At 34.9% G+C, this 16,450-nt stretch overlaps 1 protein-coding gene across 1 annotated transcript in view; it reads right to left on the bottom strand.

Annotated features, from left to right (window-relative positions):
• The window catches only part of TRPM7 (transient receptor potential cation channel subfamily M member 7), a 102,199-nt gene that overhangs the window by 71,343 nt on the left and 14,406 nt on the right, over positions 1–16,450 (bottom strand). Inside the window, exons 2-8 of the mRNA XM_043472001.1 lie at positions 13,819–13,898; positions 10,353–10,391; positions 8,284–8,482; positions 5,851–6,064; positions 3,398–3,522; positions 2,475–2,646; positions 1,115–1,289 (exon numbers count right to left, since the gene is read on the bottom strand). Coding sequence (XP_043327936.1) covers positions 1,115–1,289; positions 2,475–2,646; positions 3,398–3,522; positions 5,851–6,064; positions 8,284–8,482; positions 10,353–10,391; positions 13,819–13,898 — 1,004 coding nt within the window. The remainder of the gene's footprint in view (positions 1–1,114; positions 1,290–2,474; positions 2,647–3,397; positions 3,523–5,850; positions 6,065–8,283; positions 8,483–10,352; positions 10,392–13,818; positions 13,899–16,450) is intronic.

The following is a 16,450-nucleotide window of genomic DNA, read 5'->3' as shown; positions in this document are numbered from 1 at the left end:
ACAAATCACAAGGGTGAAAAACAGAAAATGGAGCGATTTTTCTCTGAATTATTTCCAACTTTTTTTTACAAGGCATGTGTTAACATTATCAGTACTCACATTCTATAAGATTTTGTATAATTTTAAGATATTATGATGTGTAAAGCAGTATTTCACCAAAATGTGTTAGATATCAGCACATTTGCATTTTTCTTTTTCTCAACGTGGAATATATTTACATGGCTCAAAAGTTTGATATAAAATATAAAAATGTGAAAATTCATAGTGGAAGTGTCCTTTTCACTGTCTTCCATCAGTCAGTTCCATCTCAACTGCTCTCAAGAAACACTATTACTTTGTGTAACTTTCCAGGATCTCTTTCCATACACACAATTATTATTCTGCTTTTCTCCCACATAAAAGGCACCATAATATACGTTACTGTACATGTTCCTTTTTCCACAACTATATTTTGTTAAATCTTCTCAAGTCTACTAAACAGATTAAAACCATACATAACTGCAAACTATTCCACTGTGCAAATGTACCATGTTATTTATCTAGTCCCCTTGATATATGCTCTATATTGTTCCAATCTTTTATTATTACAAACCATACTGTAATGCCTAACTTTATGTAAGTTACTTCACATGTGTACATTTGTAGGAAAATTACCAGAAATAAAACTATCAAGTCAAAAGATATGTGCCTCTGTATATTTAACAGATATTGCAAAACTGTCCACAAGAAAGACTGTTATATTTTAATTCATTCTAATAATGTGTCAGACAGGCCTTTTCCTCAACCCTTAGGAAGGTATTTTCAAGTTCATAAAATACCAAAATTAATTTAATATTCTAGAAGTCACAAGCCTCTTTATGCAAGGGTGCTCAGTTGTGTCCTACTCTTTACGACCCCATGGACGGTAGCCCATCAGGCTCCTCTATCCATGGAATTTTCCAGGCAAGAATACTGGAGTGGGTTGTCATTTCCTACTCCAGACCCAGGGATCAAACCTGCATGTCGTTCGTCTCCTGAACTGGCAGGCAGGTTCTTTACCACTCCACTACCTAGGAAGCCCCCACAGCCCTCTTTACGTGAAATTATTAAAAATATGTTGTAATCATACACTTACCCTCCTTCTTCTGTTTGCTTATGAATATATGCTAGTAGATCTGCAGCTCTGCCGGTTCCTTCACATACGACGACTGGAACAGGAGGACTTTCCTGAAGGTATTCTAAAACTGTGAGGATAACATTTGGCCCACCCTCAAATATAAGTGCCACCACAGGAACACCTTGACCAATTCCTTAAAAAAGTAAAAGGATTAATTATGATATCAGGCAAAATTCAATAATTTAATCTTATTTTTTTTCTCAATCAGAAACAATAAAAAGCCAAAATAAAATTTCTTAAAAGACTGTGTTGAATTAAAGTACTCAACATGACACTACTCTGATATAAATAAAATACTAAAAAAATTACACTGACTTTTAAGTCTGTTCTAAAATTCAATATATAACAAGGCACACACTGGAACATATATTCACTGAAAAGCAATAACTATTTTGCATATTTCACTACTTTAACTCTTGATTAGAAATTAAAACACCAAGTTGGTTTTCAGTTTGCTTTTAATATGGCATGAGTTGAACTTCCAATGTTTATTTTTAATCACTTTTTGATTCCAAATGTATTGAGCCATTAGTATAGAAATTAATGACAGAATCAGGATTACATAAACAGAACAGATTAATAAAATCCAAGACCTCCATAAGAGTAACAGAAAAAAAATTTAGTGAATACCTTGCTTAGTGAATACCTAGTGAAAAAATCCAAAATATAGGTATTTGCAAAGTTCTAAAACATTCCTAAGTTTTAGGAGATGCTATGACTCCATCATAATCTGAAAATACTATTCTGTAATTTTTGTACTTATATTTCACTTCATCACACAGCTCACTTTGGTGTCCTAAAATTATAAAATCTCTTCTTTTTGAAATAAAAATATAGATGTTGAACCAGAAAGCTTGACCATGGCTGGAAAAGAAGGTGTGTGTCAAGAATACTAACTTTTAAGACATATTTACCAAAGAGTGATACCTATTTGTGTTATCAACTTTAAGTAAAGTGATTCTTATTTCACAATAAAGTATGTTTTTCCTCTTCAGTCCTGAACTTCAAAGTCATGTACTGGAATACATCATACATTAAGAATATTTCTGAATTTCTTGAGATGCAAAGGGATTACAGTAGCAACAAAGCTTCCAATGAACTTTTGTGGCTTGGCCTTGATATTTGAGTATCCTGTTTAATCTCAAACTTCCTTTCCTAGGTCTTATTTTGTGTAAGGTCAGTTACTCTTTGTTGTTTTGTATGTCATCCTGCTACTAAGGAAATGAGGACTTAAAGAACATTCTACCTTTCATAGAATGCTGCTAGCAATTAATACAGCCCAAAATAATTTTAACAACAAATTTATAAATGCCCTTACTAGCATGAATTCTTTGCTGATTAACAGTTTTTTCAAGTTCTCTTCTAAGTCTGACTTCTGCTCCATACTTTCCAACAGTGCCATCATCCACCAATATGAAATGGGAATGCAGATTATTCAGAACATTCAATTTGCTCAGAGGGTTCAACAAAGTTTGGTAAGGAGCAACCACCTAAACAATAGCAAACATGAGAGTTAGTGGGTAGGATTAAATATAACATAAAGTAAAAACAAATTTTGAAATAACCTGTAAAGGCAAAAATACAAGATATAAAAAAGAATGTATCAAAAAGCATGAGCTTTTAAGCAGATGAAAATTATATTTTGGTTCTCACTGCAGAATATATATTTCATCATCCCATGCAAAGGAAACAGCAGCAAATAAGCAAATTAACAATGTTAAGAAACTCTCAGGTTATTAGGGAATAAAGTGCAATATATAAAGGACACTGAATAAAAGCAGTTAAATGTCATATTGCTACTTTTCCAGTCATAAGTAGAATCTTTAAAACTGATGTTAGAAATTTAATTGCATTTGAAAATGATCATTATAATTAATTCCTTTTTAATAATCTCTTGAAAAATTATCTACAACAATTTGCATGTCTTTAACCTACTTGAATAAAACACTAGCATTTGATTACTACTTTCACAGACAGGACAATTAATTCTTAACATCACGCAATCATTAAAAACTTAATTACACAGACTGGCATGATATGGAAAAGGTGTGAAATAGTTATACAAAAAAGGGCAGAAACCAAATGTACTAACACTATAATCACAACTGTTTAAATCTATGATGGTGTTTTCAAAAGGACTGTAGTATGATCACGAATATTTTAGGTTGACTTTGACTATTCTTGCTCTAATTTTGTTTCAACATAAGCTCAAATAAAAGAAATTTTAAAAAACACTCTTACATCTCTCCCAACAAGATCATTTCTGTTTTCAATCACTCCCCATGGAGCTATTCCAATAGTGCAAATCTTTCGAGATGATCTGGAAGCATGTTCTTTAAGGGCATCACCAACATGTTTTGCCACACCTGTTCATATAAAATTAAATTCACTTTATTTGAAAGTCTTTATTGTGTTCAGAACAATCCTGTTCTCAGTAACGTTACAACTGGTGCTAGTTTTTTTACATATACAAGATAAAAAGCAACGAACCAAAAGACAAACTTTCAAAAGAAAACACAAGGACGAAAAAGAAAAAGAAAAAAAAAAAACCCACAATGTCAAATCACTACAACTGCCTGAAACACACGTAAAACTAACTTTTACCATGTTGTTAGGCCTAGTCTCCTCTCTTAGATTCCTCATGTTAACTGTAGTTTTTGTTACTGCTCTATACATCATCTAAAAAAAAAGAAGAGTATGGCTCAGGACTATAAGCAAAACACACACACTCACAAAAAACTACAACAGTTTTCCAACTGAGTCAAAAATTGGGAGGAAAGTATACAGAAAAAGTAATTCAAAAGAGCACATAACTTCTCATTACCACTTGTTACGGACTAAACAGTATCCTCCCCAAAATTCCTATGTTGATATTCTAACCCCAGTACCTTAGAATGTGACGGTGTTTGGAAATAGATCCTCTATGTTATCGTGTGAAAATGAGCATGTTAGGGTAAGCCCTAATCCAATCTGGCTGGTGTCCTTGTAAGAAGGGAAAATTTGGACACAAAAAGAGACACCAGAGATGCACATGCAATGGGAAAGGCCACAAGAGGACGTAGTGAGAAAATGGCCATCTGTAAGTCAAGGAGGGCTGCATCAGGAGGAACCAAACTTGATAACATCTTGATCTTGGGTCTCCAGAACTATGAGAAAATAAATTTCTTTTGATTAAGCCTCCCAGTCTGTGGTATTTTAACAGCCCTAGCAATCAACGCATCACTTAGATTATTATAACACATTAGATCTCATTCCTCACATGGATTACTGAAATAGCATCTTCACTGTCCTTCCAATTGCTGCCTTGCCTGTTTATAGTCTATTTTTAAACTATCATTCAAGATATCTTTGCTCCTGTCAACTCTCTGTTTAAAACCTCCCCTTCTAATTCAGATTAAAAGTCAAAGTGCTTATAATGGCCTACAAGGCCTTATATAATGATCTGTCTGTTGCTCTGATATTTACCACAAACCCCATGTCAACCCCACCATCACCACTCACCTGTAACTTTCTGATCTCATCACCCAGCAGTCCTTGCTCATTCTACTCAAGCTACACTGGACCTTTCTTACTAGTTTTCCAATACTTTCCATTTCTTCTCCTTTAAATGCTCTGTCCCACATTATTCTTAATCTCATTTGCTTCATTTCTTCCACTTCTACTCAAAGTTACCTTCTGAACGAAGCTTCCTTGACCATCCCTCACTATCCCTCCTCTACATTTTTTTGTCTCCCAAAGCACTTATTGTTTAATTTATTATACATTTAGTTATCTCCTTGTTTTCTACATCTTTCCCACTAGAATATAAGCTCTATGAAGGCAAATATTTTGTGTAATGATATATTTTCAGTGGCTAGAAGAGTGCCACAATAAGGTTCAAAAACCAGTTGCTGTTAATGAAATAGATATTTGCAAACTAATAACTCTGTTTTACTTTGGATATTAAAATTAATTTGCCTTCCTTCTATCCAAACTGTATATGTGATAGGAAAGACTTAGAATATAAGATTATATTAAAAATTAATTTCAAAAGCTATTTTTTACCAATGTCTAGGCAATGAATTGCCATTCCTTTCTCAATTTACCAGCAGTCACAAAGTGACAAGAACAACACTTTGCTATACAGCAGGAGGTCAGCAAGCTTTTTATAAAGGACCAAATTTTAAGCATTTTAGGCTTTGCAAGACATACAGTCTAAGAACTATCCAGCTCTGCTTTTATAGCACAGAAGTATGATATAAAACGATACAAAAACAAATGTGGCTGTGTTCCAGTAAACCTTTATCTACAAAAACAAGGAGCAGGCTAGATTTGGTGCAGGGAACCATAGTTCGCAAACCCTTGTTCCAAAGCCCATTATTCTTGGGAATTCCCTGATGGTCCAGTGATTAGGATTTGGCACTTTCATCACAACGGCCCAGGCTGGGGAACTAAGATCCTGCAAGCCACAACACACAGCCAAAAATAAAGTCTTAATTAAAAAAAAAAAGGTAAATGATAAAGCATATTATTCTTTTAAAAGAACAAACAAAAACCAAATTCATTTTTCAGTTAGCATTTATCCTTAAGAACTATAGATTACTTAACAGAAGACTAGTATACATTTATACTGTGTTGACTTTTCAAATATTTGATATTATGAAAAATTTACAAACACATCAAATAAAAATTATACCAATTTTATTACTGTTTACCTGTGTTTACTCCTCCAGTTAAAATCCAGGCTCCGGTTGTAACTGCAGCTTTAATAAGACCCTTTCCAAGCAACTGCTTGATTCGTGGGTGAAGCTCAAACTTCTGCATGCCACCATGCACAGAGATAACAAGTTTGGGTAATTCCATTTGCCATTCTTTAAGCAGAAGTTGTAGAATGATTTCAGGTTTGGTGTCATATGATAGCCTCACATACTAACAAGAAAAGATTTTTAAAAAATAATTCATAAGTTTCATAATGCAGCATCATATGACTTAAGAAAAACTTTATTTGCATCAGATTATTGTAAAATAGATTTCATAGGCTACTTGTAATATATTTACATTCCTAAGAAAAAGCAATAACAAACAAACAATTTTAAAGTTGGAAAATCATTCTGTAAGAGCTATAGTGGCACTCTAATTTTCAAAGTTAATTAGGATGTAAATTTGTTACTCTTTCTGATTATATAAACCCAATTACCATTCATCTAGTTTACAAATTTATCCACAGTATTTCTTACCTTGTAAGAAGAAATAAAAAATATTCATATCAAAACTATAATACTCAGATGTTGGGGGGGGGGAAGCCACTTTTAACATTCTCTAATAAAGGTTCTTTCCAAAACAATATATTATCCATTCCTTTACAAACAGAGATCAAACACCAAGGAAAAATATCCCAAAATATCATAAATTATATAAAACTGAGAAGACTCCAGATTCTCTTAAGAATGATTTGTAATGAGATTTCTTCTGTAAGTCTTTAAGCATTAGCTTTAACTCATCATTATTCTTGGGTACATTAAGTAGTGCTTGGAAAATAATCTAAAGCTAATAAATTAAAAAAACAGATTATAGAACTTCCCTGGTGGTCCAGAGGTTGGGAGTCCACCTGCCAATGCAGGGGACACAGGTTTGATCCTTGGTCCAAGAGGATTTCACACGCTGTGAGGCAACTGAGCCTGTGTGCCACAACTACTGAGGCCATGCTCCGCAAAGAAGAGCAGCCCCTACTTGCAGCAACTAGAGAAAGCCCTCATGCAGCAATGAAGACCCATCACAGTCATAAATGAATAAATAAAATAAAATAAAAAGATTATGTTAGTAATAAATGAGGAATTCCATTTTCAACAATGATGGACTACATTGTTTTGGACCAACTCTGCCCCTGGGAACTAGAGAATCTAGATTAACAACCCCTGTTATTAAGACATCAGTAGGCTACCAAAGCTGTGACAACTTGTGGGGTCAGAATCCAAGAGAACAGAAAAACCTGGAGAGACAGGCCCACCATATGACACTGCTTAGCAAATCAAGTCAGGGAGGGAGTCAGGCACAGCAACTTAAAAGGTAAAATGTAGACAAGTCTAAATGAATCACAAATTATTATTGGGGGATTTAAAGATTTTTATTTATTTATATTTGGCTGTGCCAGGTCTTTGTTCTGCGTAGGCTTTCTCTAGTTGAAGCGAGTGGGGGCTACTCTTCACTGCAGTGCTCTGGGCTTCTCACTGTGGTACCTTCTTATGTTGCTGAGCACTGGCTCTAGGGCAAGTAGGCTTCAGTAGTTGTAGCATGTGGGTGCAGTACTTGTGGTTCCTGGGCTCTGAAGCACAGGCTCAATAGTTGTGGTACATGGGCTTAGTTGCTCCGTGGCATGTGGGATTTTCCAGGATCAGGAATCGAACCCATGTCTCCTGCATTGGCAAGCAGATTCTTTACCACTGATCCACCAAGGAGGACCAATTTGGGAGTTTTTAAAATACACACACACACACAAAAATAAAATTTACGCCAACAAAAGCACGTAAGTCATGAGGGAAATAAATGTAGTCCCAAGTATTCTAAAGGTTCTTGCATTGACCAGAAGTAGTAAAAGTACTAATCTGTAACAGTAACCAGTTAAAGATGTATTTTATAGTATTTATATAATAAATCTACAGAACAGAAAAATATATAAATAAGATGTTATAAAGAAGAAAAGCAACAATAAAAAATACATAACCCAAAAGACAAAAAAAAAAAACAAAGAGAAAGTGAAATAGTAAATGAAACTAAAAGAGGTTCAATGCACCAAGACATAATAATTCTATATTTGTGTGTACCGATACAAAGAACTTTAAAAGAAATGACTAAAACTAATTTTCTGACACACTATTATATAAACTGTCAGATAATAAACATACATTATTTAATTAACTGGCTTCCTCGGTAGCTCAAATCGTAAAGAATCTTCCTGCAATGCGGAATACCTGGGTTTGATCCCTGGGTCGGGAAGATCCCTTGGAGAAGGGCATAGCAACCCACTCTAGTATTCTTACCTGGAGAATTCCCTAGACAGAGTAGCCTGGTGGGCTCCAGTCCACAGAGTTGCAAAGAGTTGGAATTAATTAAAAGGTAAATGAAGTAAGACATTCCAATACACAACACACCTTAGCTCTGTAGGAATGAGAACCCCCTTGAAAATTTATGACTCCATAAGCATCCGTTGGGCTCTGTTCTGTATGTTTTTCCACAGACCACTCTTCTAATGTCTGATTAAAATGGTCACCCAATTTCACATCTGAGTATTTCATGGCAAGACTTGCAGTAAAACAAGCATGTTGCTTGACCAAGCGACCACAAAAACACCTAAGGGGAAAAAACAATATAACTTTTAAAAGACCTTTTAAAAAAATCAGTCAATGAAAAACTATATGAAAATAAAGAAACTTTTGAAGAATATGAAAATAATCTGACTTTCTGATTTTAGGATATCAGTAAGTTAATACGTTCACCACAGCATTAAAATACTATAAATACATTTGTATTTGATGATACAGGCTTCTATTAATAAACTTAGTTTGAGGCATCTACTTACTGGATGCCAAAACAGCATTGGAGATTGTATAAATGTTAGTGAACCTGAAGACAGATCAAAACAAGTGATCTAATTTGATAAATGGGAAAAAATTATTTTAATTAAACAAAAATAAAACAGGGCCTCAGGGACCTGCAAAAAATATCAAGCAACCTAATATACCCAGAGTCCCAGAGGGAGGAGAGACAGAGAAGGGGCAGACAAGGATTTTAAGAAACAGTGGCTAAAATTTGGTGAAAAACATGAACTTGCAGATATTTATTCAAGATTTATTCAAAAAGAAGGAAAAAGAGAACCATTCTCAGGCACATCACAGGCCTGCTGTTAAAAACCAAAATTATAGGAAAAAAATAGCCAGAGGGAAAAAAGACCCACTAGACACAGATGAACCACTGCACTAATGGCAGCCGACTTCCCACTAGAAACAAGAGCCAGAGGACAACAGCATGAGATCTTCAAATCACTGGGATGAGAAAACTCAAAATTTCATATTCAGTGAAAACATCCTTCAAAAATGAGTAAAATAAACATATTTTCAGATAACCCAGGCTGAGAAAACCCATCTCCAGTATACCAGCATTATACCAAAAGCTAAAGGAAGCTCTTCAGCCTGAGTGCAGATGCCAGATGGAATTACCCATCTAAAGGTAGGAATGAAAAGGCCTGGAAATGGTAAAACAATTCAATATACGTAAATGAACTCATTCTATGCACTTCTGCTCTTAGCCTGCCAACCGGAGACCTTCTCTCCTTTCTCTTACGTTCCTTCATCACATCTTACCATGCCTTAGTCGGTTAAAACTCCTGTCTAGTCAACAGGAGATCCTGGGTTTGAATCCCAGCGGTGCCTCTGGAGGCACTGGTTAAAGAACAATATTACTCTTTAATTAGTTGCCCGAATCGCTCCTTGGCCTTTTGGCTAAGATCAAGTGTAATTAGTTGCCCGAGTAAGAAACTTAGGTACCGTCCTCAAATCTTCCCTTTCCCCACACACCACCAATCCTACTGAGTTTATCTGATTGATCCCCCTTTTCAAATATGCCTATTTCTCTTCATCACCATAGGTAGTATCTTAATTCAGGCTCTTATTTTTTTCCAGAATTACTCTAAAATCTACCAAACTATTTTTTCCTCTCAATCCAATCTCCTCAAAATGCCAACTTCTTTTATTGAGGGGAAAAAGAAGAAAATCTAAGCATGTTACTTCCCTATGTAATATCCTTTTAACATTAAATAAAAACTGTGTGGCATAGTATACAAAAAGTTAAAATGATCTGGCCCTACTTATTTCTCAAGACTCAGATCTCTTCAATATCCATCTTATTAATACCTTCTACAGCTTTCAGTTTCCTAACATAACCATAATCTCTTTCACTGCCAGGCCTTTCCCACAAACTGTTCTCTCTGCCTTTAATCCCTTTCCTCAATCTTTACCCAGCTAATTCATATTCAACTTTAGCACTCTGCTCAGGCACCTACACTTGAGTTTCAAGAACTCTGCCTAATCCTTTACCTCTCAAGTGTGAGTTAAGTAACGCTCAGACATATGGCCTGTGAATTTTATCCCAGTGTATTCTGACTTTTTTAATACACTAGTTTTACTTTCCAAAATTTGTGCAATACCATTGTTATGAAACTTACCTGACAAGTTGCTGACAAATCTGACATCCTGGAAGGCATCTATAAAACAAGGTAAATCTATTACTTAGAGGGAAAATAATTTTTCTTCTCATTTAAACTAAACTATAATAATAATCCATTAATAAAAAGTACAAAATAAAGGAATATTACATATTTTTCAAGAGATATTTTAGGTCATTTGTACCTTTTTAAAAAACTCAGTTTTCATATTTTAAATACAATTAATTGTGTCATAAAACCCAGAAACCATATAAGACAGATTTAACTACATAAAAAAAAAACAAACATTTTTATGTGGCAAAAACACGTCACTAATAAAAGTCCAAAGATAAACTGAGAAAAAATATTTACAGAGAAAAGGTTAGCTTCCCTAATATTATATTTAATATATTAAATATAAATATAATATATAAAGCTTCCCTAATATATAAAAAATATATTAGCTTCCCTAATGTATATTTATCAAATCAATATAAAATGGGAAAATATATGAATAAATGTATGCGTGTGTGCTCAGTCACTCAATCGTGTACACTCTGCAACCCCTGGACTGTGGCCCACTAGGCTTCTCTGTCCATGGGATTTCCCAGGCAAGAATATTAGAGTGGGTTATCATTTCCTGTTCCAGGGGATCTTCCTGACCCAGGAATCGAACCAATGTCCCCTGCATTTCCTACATTGACAGGCAGACTCTTTACCACAGAGCCACCTAGGAAGTGCATATGAACAGATAATTCACAGTAAAAACATACATATGAAAAGATATTTGATTGGAAGAAAATCATTTAATCCTGTTAAGACAATATCTTGGTAAGAATACAGAAGAAAGTAGCCTTTTATCTGCTGGAAGGAGTACAAATGGAGGGCAATTTGGCAATACTCATCAAAATGAAAAATGTAGATTCTCAAACTCTAATTTCAGTACTTAAGAGTAAAGGTAAAAGTATCTATAGAATATGTGTAAAATAAAGTTATTCACTACAGAATACTTTTGTCTAATAGCAAAAAAGAAAAACAGGTTAGCTAAAATGTCCATCAATCAGGGAATATTAAAATTATGATCCAGATATATAATTAGTAAGGATGCAACAATTAAGAACAAAGAACAACATGACCTGGGAAATGTCATTGGTGCTCTCTGGTTAAAAAACATGATCTTATAACAAAACCCATCTTTAATAACTAGTATGAAGTTCAAATAAATCACAGAATAATGATTGAAAGAGACAATAAGGTTATCTATTTTAATGATCTAAAAAGCATTTACAGAAATTACCAAAAATTGGGGGACTATTAAAGAATACAAAAAATGTTTTCTTAATGGTGATCAAATAAATGCAAATTTAATATATAATTTTCTATTAATCACCTTCTTGAATATGATGCCTAACTTTAATCAATATTCAGGCATTCCCGTCACTACTGGTGACAATGTACATATTTGAAAGTTTTTTGGCATTACATATACTAAAGGGGAATAAAACTTGAAACACAAAAATAGTTTTATCCACTAAGATCTCCATTTTGACCTAATTTTAATTTAAAATAGGCTAAAAATTGAAAACAACTCAAGTGCCCAATAGTAGGATACGTATATGAACTGTATATACACCAACAGAGTATTAACTACTACTCTTAAAGGGATATTATGCAAAAATAAAATTACTATAACATTTTGTTTAAAAAAGATACAGTGTTTTACATATAAACTGAACTTAGCAATATTTTAAAACAAAAGCTATGCACTGAGTAAAGATTAAAAATAGGTGCAATAAATGTTATTAATAACGACTGTCTTCATGTTTTGATACTCTGAATATTGAGCCAACTTTCTGCATCTCAAGTTTGCAGAATTTATCATGCACATTTCTCTTATAATGAAAATTTGTATAAACAAGAGAGATACTCAAAATTTTTTGCCATTAATATAAAAAGAAATGTTGAATTTCAAACAAAAGGTTTATGTAATATACAAACAAAATATTCAGAAATTCCATTCAACAAATATTTCCGAGAATTCACTATGATGTCACAATAATAGGGACAGGTGCTATAACTTAATATACATCAGTTAATAAAAGACTGTGCTTCCCAGGTGGTTCAGTGGTAAAAGTACCTGCCCGCCAACGCAGGAAACACCAGTTCGATCCCTGGGTCAAGAAGATCCCCTGAAGAAGGAAATGGTAACCCACTAGTACTCCTGGCCTGGAAAATCCTATGGACAGAGAAGCCTGGCAGGCTACACTCCATAGGGCAGCAAAGAGTCAGACACGACTGAGTGACTGAACACATACATACTGTAACTTAAAATAGTTAATAAGAGGTTGTTTACTTGGCTGTATTTTCATAAGAGCCATATATCAAATGGAAGTGAAAGGTGTAGAGAAGATAACTGCATAGAAAACAAGGTTTAATAGGAGACAGAAACAGTAAGACGACTAAAAACCCCGGTAAACACCTTTTTCAATTAATTTGTCCTAAGTGCTTGTGAAGAAAAGTGCTTTGTAGTCCAGGAAGTAAGTATATCTTTGATGTACCCTTTTATGCTTTTGGCTATTTTTAGGTCTCAGAAAAAAGAAAAAATTTAGGAAAAATGTTTCTTCAATAAATACCTCAAGAGATCCTTTTTCTTGAATTCTAACTCATGTCCTTTACTTAAATTTTTTTTTCTATTATCAGTGCCATTTTTAAGACCAAAGGACAATCAGAGATGCCAACAAATTTCTGGTGATGGGTTTTCCAATAGGTATTCATCTATAGCTACATATTGGCAAACAAAAACAGCAACCATTAGGTTCTTACTGTTTTCTTCAGCATAAACTATAGTGTTGGGTACTCAATAGATGCCCCTTAAACAGATACATAAACTTTTTAAGTTCTCAGTATCAATAAATCAAATTTTTAAAAAAGACACTTAACTGTTTGATCTTTGTAATACACTAGTATGATATGGGGGACGATCAGGGAAGGAAGAACACTCTGAATGAGAGGTTTCGTGTTGTGAAATGTCATTAAGAACTGCAGAATGCTATCTTGTTAATACTATCTCCTCCTAATCCTAAAAGATTAACAGTAAACACAAAAATTAACAGTAACTGCTGCTGCTAAGTCACTTCAGTCGTGTCCGACTCTGTGCAACCCCATAGACGGCAGCCCACCAGGCCCCTCTGTCCCTGGGATTCTCCAGGCAAGAACACTGGAGTGGGTTGCCATTTCCTTCTCCAATGCATGCATGCATGCTAAGTTGCTTCAGTCGTGTCCGACTCTTTGAGACCCTATGGACAGCAGCCCACCAGGCTCCTCTGTCCAGGGGATTCTCTAGGCAAGAATACTGAAGTGGGTTGCCATTTCCTTCACCCAACAGTAACTACAAATAATTAATAATTTTAGTTTTTAATAAATAAATAGCAATTCAATTTACATCTAAATTTCTAGAAGAATTCAGAATAAAGAGAAGTATACTTACCTGTGAGGGTCTTTGGAACTTGGTATGATATATACACATTCCCTCTTGGTCAAAGTGCTTTCTATCCAGGATTTCTGGGACTAAAACAGAAAGTTTAAAAGATTGTTTATAAATTAACCAATTAATATTACAAAGAAAAATTTAATAAGAAATACATAAAAAATAATTCCAGTTTTAGTTCACTAAGTATTTATTACATATAACATGTTTATTGATGACAGCACAACTAAAATATGAGAATCATTCCATTTAAATCCACTGAGATTGAGATTACTAATCAACAGTACTATGCAGATACTAAATCAACAGTGCTATGCAGAATTAAAAACCTCAAGAGGGGCTGGTATGATACTGGGAAATGGATCATTTTACAGCCAATTAAAAGTGACTGTCAGAGACTTGCCAAGCATTCCCATGGCTAAGACTTTGTGCTTCGACTGAAGGGGACGCAAGTTGGGTCCCCTGAGTCCTGGTCTGGGAGCTAAGATCCCACAGGTCGCATGACACAGCCAAAAAAAACCCCTAGATATATTCTGTTCTATTTCTAAGATAAAGACCTAAAGCACAGGGGCATGGAATGGCTAATGGCACAGGCACCGAAAAACGCATCAAGCAAATTCTAATCAAAAGAAAAATAATACTAGAAAAGAGATGCTAAACATCAATAGGAATAGTACAGGTTACTCCATGATTTCAAATGTCTGATTCACCAGATTGTTACAACAATCTTAAATGAATATAGTCCTAAATGAACAGTCCTAAAATGAATATAGCACAAAAATTAATAGGGAGAATAAGACAAATCTAGGATCACAGTGGAAGATTAACATATTTCCTTCAATTACTGTAAATCTGAAACAATTTCAAGCTTAAATGGTTTTTTAAAATTACTGTTTATACCACTACTTAAGTTTCTGCCTGGATCCCTAGCCTCTGTATCCTACTACTGGTGACTGATTAGAAAGAGATGGGGCATTATATATTGAAAAAGGTGAAACTCCACAAATTAGGACTGAGTAGATTAAAGATCTTGAGCTTCATCCTCTATATAACATATATATTAGATATATAGAAAATATTAAACATTATATCTCTAATATGTCTATAGATATTATTATATATTAAATATAGATATTAGCATGCTATCAAAATCTCTTTTCCCTTCTCTATCTGCCTCTTTCTTACCAGGACAATACAAAAAGGAAGAGCCTATATTCCATAATGAAACCTCTACAGTTCAGTGGCTAGGTAGAGGAGTTTCCACTGCAGAGGAGTTGGAGAAATAAGATCCCATAAGCCAACCGGCAGAGAAGGCAATGGCAACCCACTCCAGTATTCTTGCCTGGAGAATCCCAGGGACAGAGGAGCCTGGTGGGCTGCCATCTATGGGGTCACACAGAGTTGGACAGGACTGAAGCGATTTAGCAGCAGCAGCAGCAGCAGCAAGCCAACCAGGGGGCCAAATCAAAAACAACAAAAAAGGAAGCCCCTAGGACAAGAGATATTCTAGACAGAATTATGATGGTGGAGTTTGCAGGTTCCTCTCAAATCCTTTAGATATTCTAATCATAAACCTTAGTATATCCTTTAATCTAATTCTGGTTGCAAAATTCTGTCTCTCCATTCAAAATGTCCATTTTCTAGGTCAATGATTAAATAGGTTAGGTCTAGGTTAAAGAGATTCACTTAAGTAGGAGCAAATTATACCATGATCCCCTAGTTAAAAAAAAATCACAGGATGGGGACTTCCCTGGTGGTCCAATGGTTAAGAATCCACCTGCCAATGCAGGGGACATGGGTTTAATTCATGATCTGGGAAGATCCCACATGCTATAGAGCAATTAAGCCAGTGTGCCACAACTATTGAGCCTATGGTCTAGAGCTCGGCAGCTCCAACCACTGAAGCCCGTGTGCCTAGAGCCCATTGTGCAATGAGAAGTCATGCAATTCAAAGAAGAGTAGCCCCCACTTGCCAAAACTAGAGAAAGCCTGCACACAGTGAGTGAAGACCCAGTACAATCAAAAGTAAATAAATAAATTTTTTAAAACTCACAGAATGCCCTCTAGAACCCATGACCCTTCATCAGCAAAATGTCCTACACTCTAAAGCTCATTTAGCACAGTCCCTCCACCACCTTCTTTTTCTAACTAAAGTCTGGTATTCCTTTGAAGAATCTGCTTTACCTACATACCTCTCATGGGGGAAAAAAAATAGAACTCTCTTCAGTTTTACTGTACTAGGAATACACCTGGCAAACCAAATCCTGATTCAATCCAATTCCCCATTTATTCCATAACTGCCTATGTTAATATGACTACAGGAAAAACAAACAAAACACCCTTTGATTTCACTTTAAAACCTCAAACATCCCTTAATGATGCCCAATAGTCACACCACATTTCCCTGATCCATTTTCTCATTTTCCTGTACAATTTCACACTATGTCCTCCTCTCCTCAAACCTCCAACCCTCATTCACCACTCGTATTCTCAACCGATGACCTACTTCCCATTTCACTCAGAAAATTGAAGCAACAAAACTTCTGTCACATCTGCCCACCAAAGAGGCTTACACTATTTAAGATATGCAATCACCATCCCCTCTACGGCCTTATGCAACTACAGAACAATG

The sequence above is a fragment of the Cervus canadensis genome, chromosome 6 (genome assembly GCF_019320065.1).
Source record: "Cervus canadensis isolate Bull #8, Minnesota chromosome 6, ASM1932006v1, whole genome shotgun sequence".
In the NCBI taxonomy this organism is placed as follows: Eukaryota; Metazoa; Chordata; class Mammalia; order Artiodactyla; family Cervidae; genus Cervus; species Cervus canadensis.
This window is presented reverse-complemented; position numbering and strand designations above follow the sequence as displayed.